Source organism: Orbicella franksi, chromosome 3 (genome assembly GCF_964199315.1).
Source record: "Orbicella franksi chromosome 3, jaOrbFran1.1, whole genome shotgun sequence".
NCBI lineage: Eukaryota > Metazoa > Cnidaria > Anthozoa > Scleractinia > Merulinidae > Orbicella > Orbicella franksi.
The window spans coordinates 19,465,001-19,482,500 of record NC_138147.1 but is presented as its reverse complement, the minus strand read 5'-3'; the positions used below and the strand labels follow the sequence as shown (position 1 = coordinate 19,482,500).

Here is a 17,500-nt window from a genome sequence, read left to right as displayed (position 1 = left end):
TTTTTCTTTTCCGGTTTCTTTTTCTCTCTTGTCGGGCGCTTTTCTTTCAACCAAAGATTTAGGAAATATGTAATGTATGAATAGCAACAGATGGCACGGAAATTTGATGGCAAAGTTTATAGAAAATCGAAAAATTGCTCACTTTCCAAAATAAGAAACATACATCCAAAACTTCCGGAAATTCTGAAAGTAAAATCGTATAGCATAGGAATTTTTGGAAACAAATTCGAACGTTCAACTGCTTCTCACGAGGTTGTCTCCTTCTTCCGAACTTTGGGAAACATTCTCCACTCCGTTACAATCGGCTTGAAAAATGATATTCATTCACCAATAGAAATTTTGAATATTCAAGCACGAATTTTAGGTGGATGGAAAGCGCCTATATAGTACGCTGGAAAAAAACTGTTCTGGATCGACGTTTTACCACAAAAAATTAAAACAAGCAAATAATTTTGTGATTGTCATAAATCTTATTAAATTCCACACATGGAAACTAATTTCCATGTAGATCACGCAAGGAAGACTTGTGTTGTATCGTGTCTAAATTTGCAGACTGGATCACAAAAATATGAAAAATCGCGCTATTTCTTAGTAAAAATGGTCATGTTTTTCATCATCGTTGTAATAGACCATTGACGTACGAGGAACATCGTTACGTGTTTGGGGATTTTTTTCATGAATTCAGCGAGATGGCACGAGGGAGGAGCGATAATCTAACTAAACAGCACTATGATCCTGTGACACACATCAGATACATGAAAGAATCAAGACGTGATACTACCACCAAAGAGCCTCAGGGCAAACCTAACGAAGTTCGTTCAAGCTGTTATGCAAGAAAATGCGAGGAAATGGCAAGCTCCTGTAAGTTGAGCCCAAAAGAAAGGTCCGGGGGCTTTCCTAAAAGCACAAAAAACAGTTTCTGAAGTTTTTGGCCGACAACGCTTGAACACAGCAGCATTTTGTGTAATTGTGGCTTGTACGAAGAGCAAGCTACAGGCTTCCATCTTCAAAACAAGTGGAACACCGATCTTGTGGCAGGAACAGTTTACAGACTTTAAGGAAGTTCAATGTCTGAAGACAGTATCGTATTTCCGTGGCCAACTAAGTTGTAAGTCTTTCTCTCGCTTTCTTGCCTAATTGTTGAAAAAAATAATCCACCAACCTGTAACAATGTTTTTCGCAAAACAACACTTCAAATGTGACTCTTTTTTCTCAGAAATCATGTGATTTTGAATACTTTTGTGATTCAGTTACCAGATTTGGACAAGGTGTAACACACGCCTTCCACGCGTGATCGATATAAAAACAACTTTCCATGTGGGGAATTTACTAAGGTTTTTAAATCTTATTAAAACTTATTTGCGACACTTTGCTTGTTTTAATTTTTTGTGCTAAAACGTCCATCCAGAACAGTTTTGTCCAGCCTGTAATTCAAACCAGCATTTTAAGCTTCATAATAAAAGCAGGACATGATATTTTTCGATACCTCGAGCATGCCAGCAATATTTGAGAATGTTAGCGTGTCCGTCTCCATCACTCAGTTCTTTGACTAATTCGGTCTCTTTCCTCCAAGCGTCTTCCTGAGCGTTTGAGAAATATTTAATCAGTCGCATGGCCATATCATTTTTATTTCCCGACCACGCTACAACAAATCCCTGAAAGAAAATAACAGAAAATAATTTAAATTGATGGTGGTCGTGCTAGTATTCTATATTTAGTGGTGGGCTAGACTGATCGGGGTTGCTTAAAGTTGGGATTGTTAGCTCGTGAATCTAGCATTAGAAATATAATTTTACGTTAAGTCAAGGGCAATACAGAACACGATAAATGAATTTGGTTTGCATTAAGCTTTCAAGCTATAGTTTTCATTTAGAAAAATACGGATTAATACGAACTTCAGAACCCTCGTTCGGGGGTCGAGCTCACTAACCATGAGGCCACCGCGCCTCCAGCTTTCTCAAGGTACAAGTAGATTATAAACCCTCTATGATTGTTAACTTAACAGTAATCTCATATTGCTCAGTTTTTATTGGCCATGGCCGGTCAATAAATTTGGCCAAAAAGCCAGGATACAAACTGATGCGTACTTGACTGCGCGTGAAAGCTATCGGCAGCCTACACCCATGGACAAATATAATAGTAGACTATGAACACGCATTGCGATAGTCATCTTTGAGGTCTTTTGTAGTGTTCTTTTTAAAAAGCAGAGTTATTAAGAATTGAATAACAATATTGAATTTATCATACAAAAATATTGCTTCAACGATTAGGCTCGATTACCAGCCGCTGTTCAGGAAAAGAGCCCGCGCTCCTCCCCCGAACTCACGGCTGGACTCGTGGACTTGGCATTGTTAATTTCAACCAATAAGAAATCTGCCTGGCTGAATCGAGCAGGCTGCATAAATTAGCTTTCTCGCAGTAGCAAAGGAGTTGTGCGATATGAAGTGCGATCGCATTAGTGGGATATTTAACCAAATACCGTCAACTGATGAAATCTTGCCTGAGCTAAACCATAGTAGCATATACAACACGCAAAATAGTCAATAGACTTATACGTTAGAATCTATATTTGAATCATGTGGTACCAGAATATGAGATAACGAACAAAGTAAATAAAGAGAGGGATAAACGCAAACATCGATTTCAAGAAACAAAACACTCAGTCAAATTGATGTGTACTTTAGTCTTCTTGAAGAGAAGCAACACCAGTCTCTGGCGAAGCCAGACAAAATTAAATTTTTAAATGAGCCAAAGCAAACCGAACTAGCAAAACATAAACATGGTGTCAACACCATTTACACCAACATATGTGTGACCTTTGACATGACAGTTGCTACAGCATAGTCAAACAGCTCTGCGCTACTTTAAAAAAAAAACAAAAAAAAACGCTTCTGTAGAACACAGCATGTAAAGCCCATCTGCAACAATAATGTCAAACAAAATAGGTTGGAGGGCTAAAGTTAAAAGAAGTGGCGAAAACGCCACAAATTTTACGAGCCGTAGGCGTCTGGGCCTGCCTATGATTGTCATCAGATGACATTTCCGGCCACCTGAAGTGCCGCAAGAATTACATTATCTCGGGGAGGAACGTAGACCGGACTCGAGAAAGCGGCGGAAATCGAGCCTATTCAACGATCAGCGTGACAGTAATTATGTATAGAACGAGTCAGACATCCTTACCACTGAAAATGAGGTCTCATCCGGGAACACTTTTGGTGTTTCGATCAGCTTCAAATCAGTTTCAGGTTTCTCACATTGTGGTATCTCATCTAACGGCCGAGCTGATGAGGTTGGAATTGGAGACGGGCTCAAACTTGATTTGACGGTTGACTGAGAATCGCTTGGGACAATACTGTTTCCGCGATGTAATAAACTAGGTAGTACACTTTGTTGCACTAAGGAAAAAAAAAAATTAAAAAAAATAAAAAGATGCTACTGTCGGCTTCCACATACAGAACTTATTGACTTCTTTTCTGTAACTCTCTTATACATTTTAAGCACAAAGCTTGATTATAGTCTTTTTCGGTAATAAAATGCTACAGAAAGGAAAGTATGTGCGACGTGTTTGTGATGACCAACCATATAAATAAGAATAGGAATCAGTTATATCACTAGCCTATGTCAAAACTTTATGTTTCCCTCTGCTCCCACCTTTCTCCTCCGCAGACGAGGAAAAAATCATCGATACTTGCTGGTTATGGTATCCAATACAACGTTATACGTCTAAAACTAATAAACCAACTACACACAAAAAATACTTTGTAAATTCTATAGTGAGTAAACTAAAAAAGGAAATACAACAAACCTGAAGACGAAGTGCTTCGCGGCCATCGCACTGTTCTTCCAAAAAAACTGCTCATTGCTTCCGCCTTTTCAGTGACTTTTCTCCTGACCTTTGGAGTTGAGAATGTGTAAAGTATGGGGTTTATAGATGAGTTGACTGGAAGGACAAATACCGCAATCCACACGTAGGCTTGTTTTTCAGGATCGTGAAACTGTCCGCATAGAGACAAAATTCCAATAATGATGACAGGCATCCAGCACAGGAAATCGGTTAAGATGATGAAAACCATTCTTTTTGCCATTTGCGATTCTCTGTTCATATTCGTGGACCTGACTTGCTTTGAAACTCTTTTCACTGTGAAGAACATAATTGTGTAAGCAGCAAGAATATAAACGAATGAGGCAAAGTTTAATCCGATGAAAATCCCCACGGCATATTCCCAACCAGCTTGCCGTTCTGACGAGAGATGGAGAGGAAGACACACAGCTGATTTTCCATAAAATCCAACATTTCGCCCCTTGTCATAGAAAAATTCCAACCCAAATGTTGGAATAATGGCTATCAATGTTCCAAAAACCCATATCCCGGCTACAAAAATGTAAGCAAATTTTCGATTTATTCGTCTCACTTTAAACGGAAAAACAATACAGATGAGCCTGTCAGTTGTGATGAGCGTCAGCATAAGCACAGAAACCTCGCTTGAAATCATCGACAGGACGCCAGTATATTCGCACATTTTTCCAGTCCTCCAGTCAATGTCATGTTTAAAGTATTCACCTTGCCACTGTACGTCTTGGAAGGCAATGATGAGCAAATAGACGCCCATGAGTAGATCTGAAATTGCTAGGTTTGTCAAAAGAAAAGAGTGTACTTTGTTATCTTCTTTCACAATTACTCGCATCAAGATGACAAAAAGATTTCCAACAAGGGCGGTAAGCCCCAGAATCCAAACACAAACTTGAACGGCTTTGTTTTTCATCAAGTCAGAGCAGCTGGAGAACTCATCTTTTGGTGAGACGCAATGGACACCGGGCGCTGCTTTTTCGGCATAACAACAAAGGATAAATTCATCAAGGTAACTAAAAAGGAAAAACATAGCTGTAAGTTAATTATTTACTCAAACACTTTTTCTGTTGCTGTTTGAAACAACACCTTGATGTTATTGTTTTCATTCCTGTAGAGTGATCCTTGTAACTTTCAGACTGAAACAAAAAGGTCCTTCGGTATTGTGAGCACTTCCTTAAATTACTGACGTTACTTCTTACCGCCACAATAGTCAAATTCATTACAACCACTTACAGTTCCTTCACGCTGGTTAGTGCGTTAAAAGCCTCTGGTGAAAAATCTTGCAAACTAAGAGAATTGTGACTCAAATTCCTAGTAGAGGATAAATAAGGATTAATGGCTATACAAAATTACTAAACAGAAGCAATTGCTATAGGACAAAATCATGAAACAATGCTAGCATAATTGTGTAGTATAACTTGTTTGCGATTTCCTGAAAGTGCTGTTTTTGATCAATTATCGGTTTTACGGTTTTGCCCAGAGGCAGAGTCTGTTTCTTTCAACGTTGCATTGGACACACCGACATGCAGAATACCAGGTTGGTCGATTTCATACAGGAAAGCTATGCCTTTGATGTTAGAGATTTATACTGTATTTAAAATTTAATAATTATAATTAATTTCATCTTAATCTTCAATAGCATACGTCAGTTTACATACAAAACAACAGTTTATAAGTTCTTTCCCTCTCTCCAATGTAAAAACCCCAAATTACTTACAATTTCTCCAAGGAGGACAGTCCAGCTAATGTCTTGGAAGTCAGTCTTTGAATCTTGTTGTCATTTAGGAGCCTATAACATAATGTGTTTGAGGATATTTCATAGAATATTATACAAAATGCACCATTTATCATACTGATTCTTTCGCAGTCTTCGCCTCGCGCAATTTTATTTCGATTGCCATTTTTCCGTGCTTGAGCAATCTTATTGATTTTCCTAAAGTTGTTTAAAAAAGTTGGAAAACGTGCTTTGAGAAAATATGGCATAAACTGATATTACTTGATTTATAATTAATCTAGGACACTTGGACGACTTGATTTCTTTTCTTCACTAAGAATTTAACCGCCAAAAAAATGAAATTGTAAAGATGGTGTGTTACTAATTAACAATGAAGAAAAATCATTTTTAAACTTACAATATTTTAAGCTTCGATAAACCAACGAATATATTGTCAGGTAGCTCTTCCAGTAAATTCTGTTGAAGGTACCTTAATGCAAATTTATTGAAGGGAAAGGTTAACTTCTCAATTAAGACATGATATAAGAGGGTCTGCATGAGGCCAACTGACAAATGGCAAAAAAAAAAAAAAAAAAGTTGACAACTGACAAATACCCGAAAATTTAACTGACAACTGACATTTGTAGTCAGATTTACAAACAACACACCAAAGGCTTTATCCCTTGATATTCGTTTGAAATTCAATGAAATATTATTACTTTAACCTTTTTAGACCTAAACCATCACTTTGAGTCTTCTATCAGTCTGTTAATATCAATCATTTACAACTTGACACTCATGCTATTTGTTACATGATCCCATGCGCTTCAGTACAGAAAATCGAAATGTCTGCTGTTATTTTTAAAGCGATTGTTAGCTTCTATCGTCTCAAATTTGAACGTCATAGATGCCGAGAAGCTTGAATGAAGAAGCAACAAAATATGGCCTTGGTAAATACAAACCGGTAAAGCGCAACCACAAGTATCCCAAGCTCCTTTTGAGCGGTGAACATTTTTACACTCTGTTGCCTAATACATCGTAAATGTACAAAATTTTAACTGACATAACTGACATTTGCACCACCTCCCACCCCATCTAGCTCCTCCCATAAAGTAAAAGTAAAAGCACGTGTATAGTGTGCTTTGGTTAACAAACTAACTATCAAGTAAACGACATAATTTTCTTTTTAAGACTTACAAATGTTCCAAGTTTCTGGTCTCGTTAAACGCGTCCTTATCAATCATCTTTATACGATTTCGTCTCAGGCTCCTTCAAGAACAGCATGGGCAATAATGTCAATTTAAGAAGATGGTATTTAATCATCATTGAATTCAACTGAGACACTCTGACGAGCGTTTTATAATTTTCCACTTACAATGTTGTCAAGGACGTCAGTGAAGCCAAGGTCGTCGACGAAATATCTTCGATCAAGTTGAAACTACAGTCCCTTCAAAGGTGAAATGAAAATAAAAAGAGATCCATACAAAAACAATTGTATTGTTTATTTGATTGTTTCTTCAGATCATAATTAATTTTACTTACAAAGTCTGTAGATTTAACATATTCACAAACATTCCATCAGGTAAGGTCCTTATAAAATTCCTATCAATCTTCCTGAAACAAACAAACAAACAAACAAAAAAAACGTTTTCTGGTTGAAATATGTACAGGTTGATATAAAAAGCCAGAGCGGAGCTAATCCCGGCTACCTTGGCATAAAGCGACTGAAAGGAATTTTTCTCCTCCAGGATGGAATGCTATTCCTCTACTGGGCTACCTTGAGTATTATATTTGTCATTATATGCCTGGGTCAGTGAAGACGGGCACAGTGGGAGATAAATGCTCATGAACACAACGTAATGACCCAGCACAGGGCTGAACTATCTGAATGGCCAAAAAGTCCATTGTAAGCATGGCAAGTTCAACTGAACAGCGTTACCATCAATCAACGTGTGTTTGGAACAATGGTGCAACGCTGCAAGACATTTTATTTGAACGGTGCATATCAAATTAATATCGAGAGGCTGTTAAATCAAAAATTCATTTTTCCATCAGCATTTCATAGAAATATTTGACAAGTAAGTTGTTTAGCTGCCATTGTATGGCCGAATATAGACGGTTCATGAACATATATTTATAAAAATTATAATATCTAGTTGGACCTCTTGCTTGACTAGGAAGCTTGTGTAACCGGTAACTGCCTGCCGGTAACATCCTTATCAGTCAGTGGTTGTGCTCAAATTTTTGCACTTACATAGTACGTAGTAAAGAAACGTTGGCAAATGCACCCACTGGCATTCGGAAGAGACGATTTTCACTCAAGTCCCTAGAAAGATTTAACACTGAATGAATTGATGGAGTCAAAGCTGATAGAAAAATTCTGCATATTTAGAGTAAAGCTCTTCTCGGCATTAGTGTACTAAAAAAGGACAACTTACAGCAATAGTAATATTGGCTACTGAATATTAAGTCTACACCTAAAATGTAGTTTGACAGAATTGTACCTGTATATGTATAGACATAAATAAGTGATTTTAGAAGAACTTATGATATATTCCTTTCTAGCCTAAGGAGTATTGACGTATTTCAAATGAAATGTGCTCGCTACAATTTATTCAAGAAATTGAATGATTGCAATTTAAAAGTAATTACATGTGTTGTCCAGAGATTGTTCGTGTACTTACAAATACTTCAACACTGATAAGCCAGACAATTGTTTCTCTGGTAGATGCGAAATTTTATTTTTCTGAAATAGTCTGTGGGAATAACAAGGAAGAATAAAAAGGAGTTTTTTCAATGATGCATAACCTAACATACATGTATGTAATGCCCAATACTTAATAATAGATAATAATGATAAAGTTAGTCTTATATAGCACTGCTTCTTCAAAATCGACCAGCGCTTTACAAAATACATAAATTAGCTAGATATACATGGAAACTAAAAGGATTAACAGATTAATTAATATTTTTTAATAAATAATAATAATAATAATAATAATAATAATAATAGTCTTATATAGCGCTGCTTCTTCCGAGTCCAGCATCGCTTAAAAAATATATATAAATCAACTAGATATACGTGGAAACTGAGAGGATTAACAAATTAAATAAAAAAAAAATGCGCATGTGTCTCTATGCATGTACACAAGTCTTTTGACAGCCGTGTTCAATAGGTATGCTGGTCGAAGTTACACAGTAGTAGGAACCTTTCAAAATAAGAGAAGGGTTGTAGAAGATGTAAAGCAAAGCTCTTAGGTTTTTCACCGAAGGATTTAATGTTCAATAAATTAACATTTTTTGTTTTTTTCTTTTTGTCACCTAAACAAAATGAGATATTTATGAGCGTTGACTGTTTTAGATAATTGGCGCGCTTACATTGCGGCGGCATTAGAAGGAATTTTTCCTGGTATAGCTGTTAGTTCTCTCCCTGCCTTTACCGTGATCACCATTTCACGCTGTTTGGGGGAAATGAAGTTACACTCACAGCTAGAAGGACAACCTTTATGGAGAGAAATTCACAGTGCATTAACAGCTGGAATTTCATTCGATCCTAACTTTTCAACCAAAACATTAACAATTGAAGACTCTAAAATCTTTGATAACTTTGGATCCTTTTCACATCTTGTATGACGACAATTAACTAAATACTGCAATGCCCTGAAAGATTTGCGAAAAAGGACTTGTTACAGCTAGTACTCTAATTTTTACTTTTAATATTTTCATTGTTGTAAGTGCGAGTGCAAATAAAGATTGATTGATTGATTCTAACGATAGTCAGGATACTTTGTCCTTTATACTATTTCAGCTTTTGTATATGAGACATGAGATATCAAAGCAATTTTACTCGATTTATTTATTTTTTTAGGCCTGGGTTAAAATTTTTAAACCAGGACTTATGCATGCAAGTCATACCTTCATACTGGACGCAGTTTATTTTGCCATTGGTAGCTAAAAGTAAATAAACTTCATCTAAATGGTATATTCATTCATTATTTAAACAGTGTAACTAAAAGTCACAATATTATATATTATACAATACATAAAATTGATGTTGCAAAAGTTTTTACGCTTTATCTAGGATAATGACAAGTGAGGCGTAATCAGCTGAAAACCGATGCCTTTGTTCTTCTGGATATATTGAGCATTGTTTTCTACAGAAAATCATAATTAAGATAAATGACATTCAATTTTAGTTCCAGGTAGGAGCTGGAAGCGTTTTTTTCCTATAACGAGTCAGTCACATATAATCTTCAAATATTCTGTTCAGTTGCGTCTAATCCTCTTTTCTTTCTGAATTTCTTGGTCACAATCGTGATACGGTATTCGATTAAAGCTATACAAATGTGCTTTGATCTGTACTGAACATAGGAAATCCCCAAAGAGATGGTTAACTTCTAAGGGTTGATGTTTTTGTCAATCAGAAAGAAAATTAATTGATTTACTGATTTGCTTCCAAATTTATTTACTCTTCCATCTATTCATTTGGTTAATTATTTTCGTTCATTTATCTGTTTATTTATTTTCTTTCTTTTTTGGTCTATTCATTCTTCTTTATTAGAGGGCGTTTTCTGCTATCATGAATTTTATGCATCACTTACCTTTTTCCGAAGTATAGTATAGTTTCAGCCCGGCCCTTGTTATTTTTTCGTCGCTTACGAAGATTATTTCCATAATGTTTGAAGATGACTGGAGAAACTCTGGAAATCGCTGTCCACAGTATCTTCCCAGAAGTGTCCTTGACGTGCCGCCATCGTATACCTCTATGTAGTCATTGTAACAAGATGGGTGATCTTCTAATTGAAACTCCAAGAAGCGCAGTTTTATCGTCCTTTCTGAGGAAACCTTGATCAACCAGCGACAGCGAATCAAAGGAGGATAATATCCAGGGTAGCGTGGGGAGAACATTAGGCCTGATGAATTAGTAAAGTTTCCGTCACATGCTGAAGGAGAATGAAATAGTGATCAATAGTAGATGATTCAAACGATAAAAACAGACATACAAACAAAAGAATATCAAAGTATAAAATGTTACCCATGATACCCTGTACCTTGTGTTGCTTTGAAAGGAACTGGATGACAATAGCCAGGTGTGACGCGCAAAGCACGGAGACCAACATACCCAGGGTCTTTACTCATGTCTGCCTCAAACGAAACCTAGATCAAAGCGCAATCAATTATTGATTGAAAGTGTTTGTAACCAACAGACATAGAATTAATTTCTTTTTTCGAATAAAAATATGCCAGTAAAAATACACAGGATAACTAGTACTATTCGACATTTACGGAACGTTTTCCAAAAGGTTGAACAGAAAGCAAAACAAAACAAAACAAACAAACAAACAAACAAACAAACGACCAAACAAATTAACATTACAATACAGTACATTTGCAGTGTTTCAGCCAGAAAATTTTACTTGAGGGCCAAAGTGGCCCCTGAAGATCTTTTTCAGGGGCCATTTTTTTAGGAAATGGGCCACTAAATTGAAAGCTACAGAAGGAAAAAATGCATCAGGGTACCAAGGAACATAAAGCAGTTCATTAGAATCTATGATAAAATTTAATGGTAAGTGCTTTTTGAAGGGTTTGTACTCAATAAAGTTTCTTTTGAATCAGACAGTAGTATGAAGGATCCGTGCATTACAAGAGAACAATCCTTAGGCATACATGACGTAGTCAATGATCAAGGGTTTGCAATGCATTATAGGGCGATTTCAAACACAGCCAGCCATTGGGAAGTTTTCCGACATGAGAGAATCAATACAGCAAAGCAAAACGGACGGATTGACTTCTTTTCTTATGTTGAATGTTTTAGAAGCAAAGATCTTTCAATAGGATTTTTCTAGAAGGACATAATGTGTGACAAGATAATCGTTATTGATCGTCAACACAGAGAAATGCAGTCGCCATTATGCCGTAATATCGCGACTAAACCAGAATTTTTGGTCGCCAAGGATGAACTGCTTGTTGCATTGGCGCCGTATCGATCACAATTTCGAGCCCTGGGATGGCTTTTAAAATATTATGCCTGTGTTAAGCCTGCAGTCTTGCAAAAGGAAAGGGCCAAATGGGCCCTTTTTTCGTTTTTCTGGGGGCCATCTCTGATTATAACGCGGGATTCCCGCAATGGCGCGCTCTGGCATAAACACTGCATTTGCCTAAACCAGACTTCTTGGCTGAAGTTGTATTGAATGCACTCTTGAATTGTTTCGTTGTGCTTTGTAAACTGAATATAATTTAAAGAAACTTGAGGAATTGTACTCACTCTGTGCTTAGTTACACTCGGCAGAGATACTCTGCCGTATTTCCAGGTCCCCTCTGTATTGTTGGATTCATTCACTGCCCACATCAGCCTCTTGGTCTTGGTTATTGACTCTAATTGTTGATACAGACGGAGGACCCGTCTTCCAAAACCATACATGATATATCTGAATCGTACACAGACACTGTGCCCTTTGTAAGATCGCTCGAAGAGCGGACTTTCAAATGTAGATGGCTGAAGAGATTGGGACGTTTTGTTGGCAACCACGATGATGCGGGAACCTTGATTAAAAGTTAAGGTAGCAAAATGCATACGATGAGGCATTAAGTTGTGAGTAAGTGCAGGATATGATAATTCTTGTAACCATATTGTCTAATTATGAAATCACAGTGATGCGGGTCCGGAACCTTAATTGAAAATAAAGGTACATATATCATGAAGGCATACATGTACATTGTCAGAAGCAAATTTTTAATTTGGCTTTAGTGCCGGATATTGTAACTCTTGTAGCTAGTATGGCATTGTCTTATTCACCCACCTTCGCTGTCTCTACACAGCGCAGGTCTTTGAATATCTACATCTCCAACAAATCCATCAATAAACTGTGACCAGGGTAAGATGGCATTTGCAATGTTCTCGCCGCAGCCGTGCATCATCCAAAATATCACGCTCCTGTCAAGGACTTTGTTGAACATGTTCACTGAGCTAATAGAACCAATAAACTCGCCAGCTTTGTCGTCTAATCCTGCTTGATCTTTGGTTAGTGCAACAATAAATTCACCCTTTCCTGTTAAAACAATGTTTAGCAATTGAAATTGAATCAGGACTGTTAACAGGTGAAGGCTTTCTTAACTGAGCCCAAGGGCCAGGCAGTTCCCGAGCTAGAAAAAGCCGACCATTTTAATCTATAAAAGCTATTAAGAGTCCCTGTCCATAAAAATGGAAAATAACTCGGCAAGGGTCGAAAATTCGATTTCGCTCATATTTTCATGGTAGTTAGGCTAGGGCATGACAAAAACTACTGGATAGTTTTTTTGGCAAAATATCCTTTTATTTCAAAGAAATATGCAAATTACCAAATTCCGTTAAAATCGTCATTTGACGCACCATTTTATTAAACAAGTTTGAGAGCCTCGCATGTAAAACCACATCATTCTTCCGTCTTTAAAACACTCAAATATTTTTGTGCAATGTTTAAATGTGTACTGGGTTAGTTTTAGGGAATGTTGCGTTGTCTTTTTGGGTGCAAAATAATTAAATTTCGAAGACACGTATTTCATTCACTTAAAAGTACTTCGTGTATATAATTAATTTTCACTATGTGCGAAACCTTCAAATGGATTAAGCTTCGGGTGGTTGAATCGCAGAAGGATGATCTACAGATTCCTGTAAAAATTTCTTTGGGCAAATGATTGTGAGCGACGCGAGAGCTTTTCAAAGTACGTTAAAAATGTAAATATTTGACCATTCCCTCGTCAAATTTCAATTCACGGGTTAGAGGTATATTTTAGCATGCGCCGCATGACTTGACCTATGTTAAGTTGAAATAGACACAGAGCTGATAATTTCGAAATGTTCTAACCTCATTTGCTGTAAAAGGCAGGTCCAAAGCCGATTTTACGTGTTTCTCTCACCATTTGTCGCACATAAAGCAGAAGTTTGCTTTTGTTTACATAACGTCCCATGTACATGGCCAACTGTCAACTTATTTAATGGTCGAATACCATGAATCTGTGACCCTCTTTCGACACATATGATCACCACTGCATCTAAGTCAAAAACGGCTAAGTCATTTGTAGATAGTTGCTTGCTTTGCACTACACAAAACTATTACGTTTCATCATCATGGTTTGATGGCTTGAATCCTTGCTTGCAGCGGTTCCTTGTTCGTCACGCAATGCTGTCATCCCATTTTAGGGGGTAGGGGTAGGACAATTTCTATCCTAATACATAAGGCTCCGTAAGGCTGAGAACCACTGGGAACACACAATCGTGTTGAGTAGGAAGAGATTAAATTAAGAAATGAGAAGAATGAATAGTTTACCATTGCCCCTGTTGTCATCTTTTACTCGACCACCGCTACCTACATGCCCTGCGTAATACTGTAACGCTAAACTCATACCTACAATCCTCGACAAAAGTCCTTGGCACACCTGGATCAGATAACACGAAAATGCATTGACAAGGTATTTTGGGGACAATACCTAATCACATCATTAGAATAGGGAACCCCCTTCCCCGCCCCCCCCCCCCCGACAATGTTGCAAGCGGGCAATGACGACTTCATCACGATAAACAACATTGAATTGGGGGGAAGGGGACGAACTGATAAATTGCCCTGACAGATATTGCAAAAGTGGCAAGGTGTGCCAACACTTTTGTCGGAGAATATAGGTCTTTTCGCGGTGTGCAATTATTTTTGGTTTACATGTAATACAGTGGGCTATCCCCGGGAAAATGGGTGGTGACCGCTTAATGGGGCTAGCCGCTTAAATAGAGTTTGGTGTACCTTGAATATTTAATTTTTCACTGTCGGGTTATAAATTTCTTGGTGAACATGGAGTCAATTCAAGACAATCATGATAGACGTGTATTTGAATTATCACTCGTCATGCACCTTCAATTTCAGACTCTTATCTGCCATCGCCCTTTCCAAAACAAAGTTTTTAAATTTTGGGTGGCCGCTTAATAGAGGTAAAGACAATAATGAAACCCTTATCGGAACGACCAAATGGTGGCCGCGGAGGTAACCGGTCAATAAGTGTTTTATTTACAATATTTTACTGACAATAATTTTGGACTGTATTGACAGCAGTCCTCTATTTTCTGTTACAAACATACCAATACCTCACCACTAGGCAAACAAAATACGCCAAATAAAATGGCATGGCCAGGGCTATTTACTCACGTAATTACTAATTAAATTTAGTCTTTTTTTTCTCACGAATTAGACACGTTGTGATTTCCTATTTTTATTTCAGCTAGTTCTTGCTTCATTGATCTATAATTTGTTTCATGGCGATTTTTTTAAAATTCTAGTGAGTACAGGCACTAGCTTTATCAGCTGTTGTCTGAAACATCAAAACGTACAACAAACGTGATTTGGACCGAGGCCAAGTACACTATAGAAAACGATTACATAAATATACACTTATTATTATATAAATGAACAAAAAGATGAACAATGATTAAATTGTTTCATTTATCCTGAGAGTGCTCTATACAAAATAGATCAAAATGTGCTGCACATGCCGTGACAGCATTGCGTGACGAACAAATAACGGCTGTAAGATTGTGCTGCGCCGACGGGCTTATCAGCAATCGATCAAACGTATTATTTTGGCGCAGTGCTAAGCAAGCAACTATCTACAAATGACTCAGCCGTTCTTGACTTAGATGAAGTGATGTTCATATGCGCAGAAAGATGGTCACAGATTCCTGGTATTCGACCAATAATAGGTTGACAGTTGGCGATGTACATCGGACGTTAACCTTGTGTAAACAAAAGCAAACTTCTGCTTTATGTGCGACGAATGGTGAGAGATCGACTAGAAACACGTCAAATCGGCTTTGGACCTACCTTTTGCAGCAAAGGAGGTTAGAACATTTCGAAATTATCAGCTCTGTGTCTATTTCAACTTATTATAGGTCAAGTCATGTGGCGCATGCTAAAATATACGTCTAACCTGTAAATTGAAATTTGACGACGGATGGTCAAATATTTACATTTTTGACGTACTTTGAAAAGCTCTCGCGTCGCTCACAGTCATTTGCCCAAAGAAATTTTTACAGGAATCTGTAGATCATCCTTCTGCGATTCAACCACCCGAAGCTTAATCCATTTGAAGGTTTCGCACGTGGTGAAAATCAATTATATTCACGAAGTACTTTTAAGTGAATGAAATACGTGTCTTCGAAATTTAATTATTTTGCACCCAAAAAGACAACGCAACATTCCCTAAAACTAACCCAGTACACATTTAAACATTGCACAAAAATATTTGAGTGTTTTAAAGACGGATGAATGATGTGGTTTTGCATGCGAGGCTCTCAAACTTGCTTAATAAAATGGTGCGTCAAATGACGATTTTAACGGAATTTGGTAATTTGCATATTTCTTTGAAATAAAAGGATATTTTGCCAAAAAAACTATCCAGTAGTTTTTGTCATGCCCTAGCCTATCTACCATAAGAATATGAGCGAAATCGAATTTTCGACCCTTGCCGCGAAATTAAGAATTTGTCTGATTTTTACAGGCAGGCACTCTCAATTACTAATTTATGGGGCTGTGTTGTTCTATACGTTCACGGGTTTAGAGTTTGGACTCTACCCAGGCAAGGGGGGAGATGAAGTCTAAGCTTGAAACCTTGTAGCTATAACTAAGTGACTTGACTACCTTAAAAGGGGGGGCGGTGCATTGTTGCCCACCCCACTCCCATTACCGGATATACACAAAGAAACAGAGACACTGATTATGGTGGCAAAACTTGGGTGGTAGGGAAGACAGAACTATGTACCCTAGAGCAGCGGCGTCTCTAGGGGAGCCAATGTTAGGAAGCAACATAGGATGGACCAGAAGAGGAGTCCCTTTCTGGAGGGACCACAGGCCGGATGACACCATCCTGGAGAGATCCGGACGTATCGCTCGGGATGATATAATGCACTTTGCAGTTTTTTTTCATGCTATATAAGCTTACTGTCTAAGCCAGTTAACTTAATGTGGATGTGACCAACCCGAAAGCCTTAGCTACTTTGGTCACTGCGCACATTTTACTTTCTTTCTATTAAAATTTCTGTTTTTGTGTTATTTAGCTATAAAAATTTAAAATCGGTTAAAAATACACGACGTTTCGACGTTTTCGGTCGTCGTTCTCTTGACGTCCGAGAACGTCGAAACGTCGTGTATTTTTAACCGTTTTTAAAAATTTCTTAAATGTTTTTAAGAAAAGTTTTTTCGCAATTTTTTATAGCTAAATGTTTTAAAAAGTCGCTTCTTTTTTGTGTTATTGTTATTAATATTACATAAGTTTTATAGACTTTGTTGTTGACAATATGTCAATAGTGCAAAAACAATAAAAAGTCTGAAATCTGGTGACAATAGCGTTTACTGTGGGGCGAGGTGCAGCCCAGGATGCACTTTGAGATCTTTAGTGACAAAAATTAAGGCAACTATGGTTAGTTTTCAGTAGCAAAAACGACAATAAAAACATTGCATTAGTGAAAAGTAATCTACATTTTGATGAACATAACTTTATATTTGGAAAATGGAAACATTTATCTATATGCTATCCATTTTGTCAGTAAAGTTATCACCAAATGGCAACAACAGTTACCCTATTACTACTCTACCGGTCTGAATTTTCATATAAACTTGAAAAAGAACACATTATTTTTATCGGTGAAATAAAAGGTGTTTTTTTTTTTTTAAGAAAAAGCAAGTCTCTGTGAATTTCCAATCGGTGATGTTCCAAAAGCATACCAGTTTTGTTCTAATCATGTTCCTAAAACGTACATTTCAGTAAAAGCAATGGGAGAAAACTTAAATATTATCATGGATCATAAACATAGTTTTCTTATAATTTCAGCAATACGATACGTAAACACCATTGTTATAATAAATCCTTACCAGGGATTTTTTCTCCCACAGAAAATCCACTTCCCGAGAGCGGAGTCT

The 17,500-nt window shown here is 37.2% G+C and overlaps 1 protein-coding gene across 1 annotated transcript in view; it reads right to left on the bottom strand.

Annotated features, from left to right (window-relative positions):
- The window catches only part of LOC145482647 (uncharacterized), a 77,192-nt gene that overhangs the window by 7,927 nt on the left and 51,765 nt on the right, over nucleotides 1-17,500 (bottom strand). Inside the window, exons 34-51 of the mRNA XM_081461256.1 lie at nucleotides 17,453-17,500; nucleotides 12,365-12,613; nucleotides 11,830-12,107; nucleotides 10,616-10,721; nucleotides 10,166-10,507; nucleotides 9,480-9,515; nucleotides 8,943-9,066; nucleotides 8,249-8,320; nucleotides 7,819-7,890; nucleotides 7,107-7,178; nucleotides 6,940-7,011; nucleotides 6,762-6,833; nucleotides 5,983-6,054; nucleotides 5,568-5,639; nucleotides 5,084-5,161; nucleotides 3,806-4,863; nucleotides 3,181-3,395; nucleotides 1,487-1,655 (exon numbers count right to left, since the gene is read on the bottom strand). The exon at nucleotides 17,453-17,500 is cut by the window's right edge and continues 95 nt beyond it. Of these exons, the coding sequence (XP_081317382.1) occupies nucleotides 1,487-1,655; nucleotides 3,181-3,395; nucleotides 3,806-4,863; nucleotides 5,084-5,161; nucleotides 5,568-5,639; nucleotides 5,983-6,054; nucleotides 6,762-6,833; nucleotides 6,940-7,011; nucleotides 7,107-7,178; nucleotides 7,819-7,890; nucleotides 8,249-8,320; nucleotides 8,943-9,066; nucleotides 9,480-9,515; nucleotides 10,166-10,507; nucleotides 10,616-10,721; nucleotides 11,830-12,107; nucleotides 12,365-12,613; nucleotides 17,453-17,500 (3,207 nt within the window). The remainder of the gene's footprint in view (nucleotides 1-1,486; nucleotides 1,656-3,180; nucleotides 3,396-3,805; nucleotides 4,864-5,083; nucleotides 5,162-5,567; nucleotides 5,640-5,982; nucleotides 6,055-6,761; nucleotides 6,834-6,939; nucleotides 7,012-7,106; nucleotides 7,179-7,818; nucleotides 7,891-8,248; nucleotides 8,321-8,942; nucleotides 9,067-9,479; nucleotides 9,516-10,165; nucleotides 10,508-10,615; nucleotides 10,722-11,829; nucleotides 12,108-12,364; nucleotides 12,614-17,452) is intronic.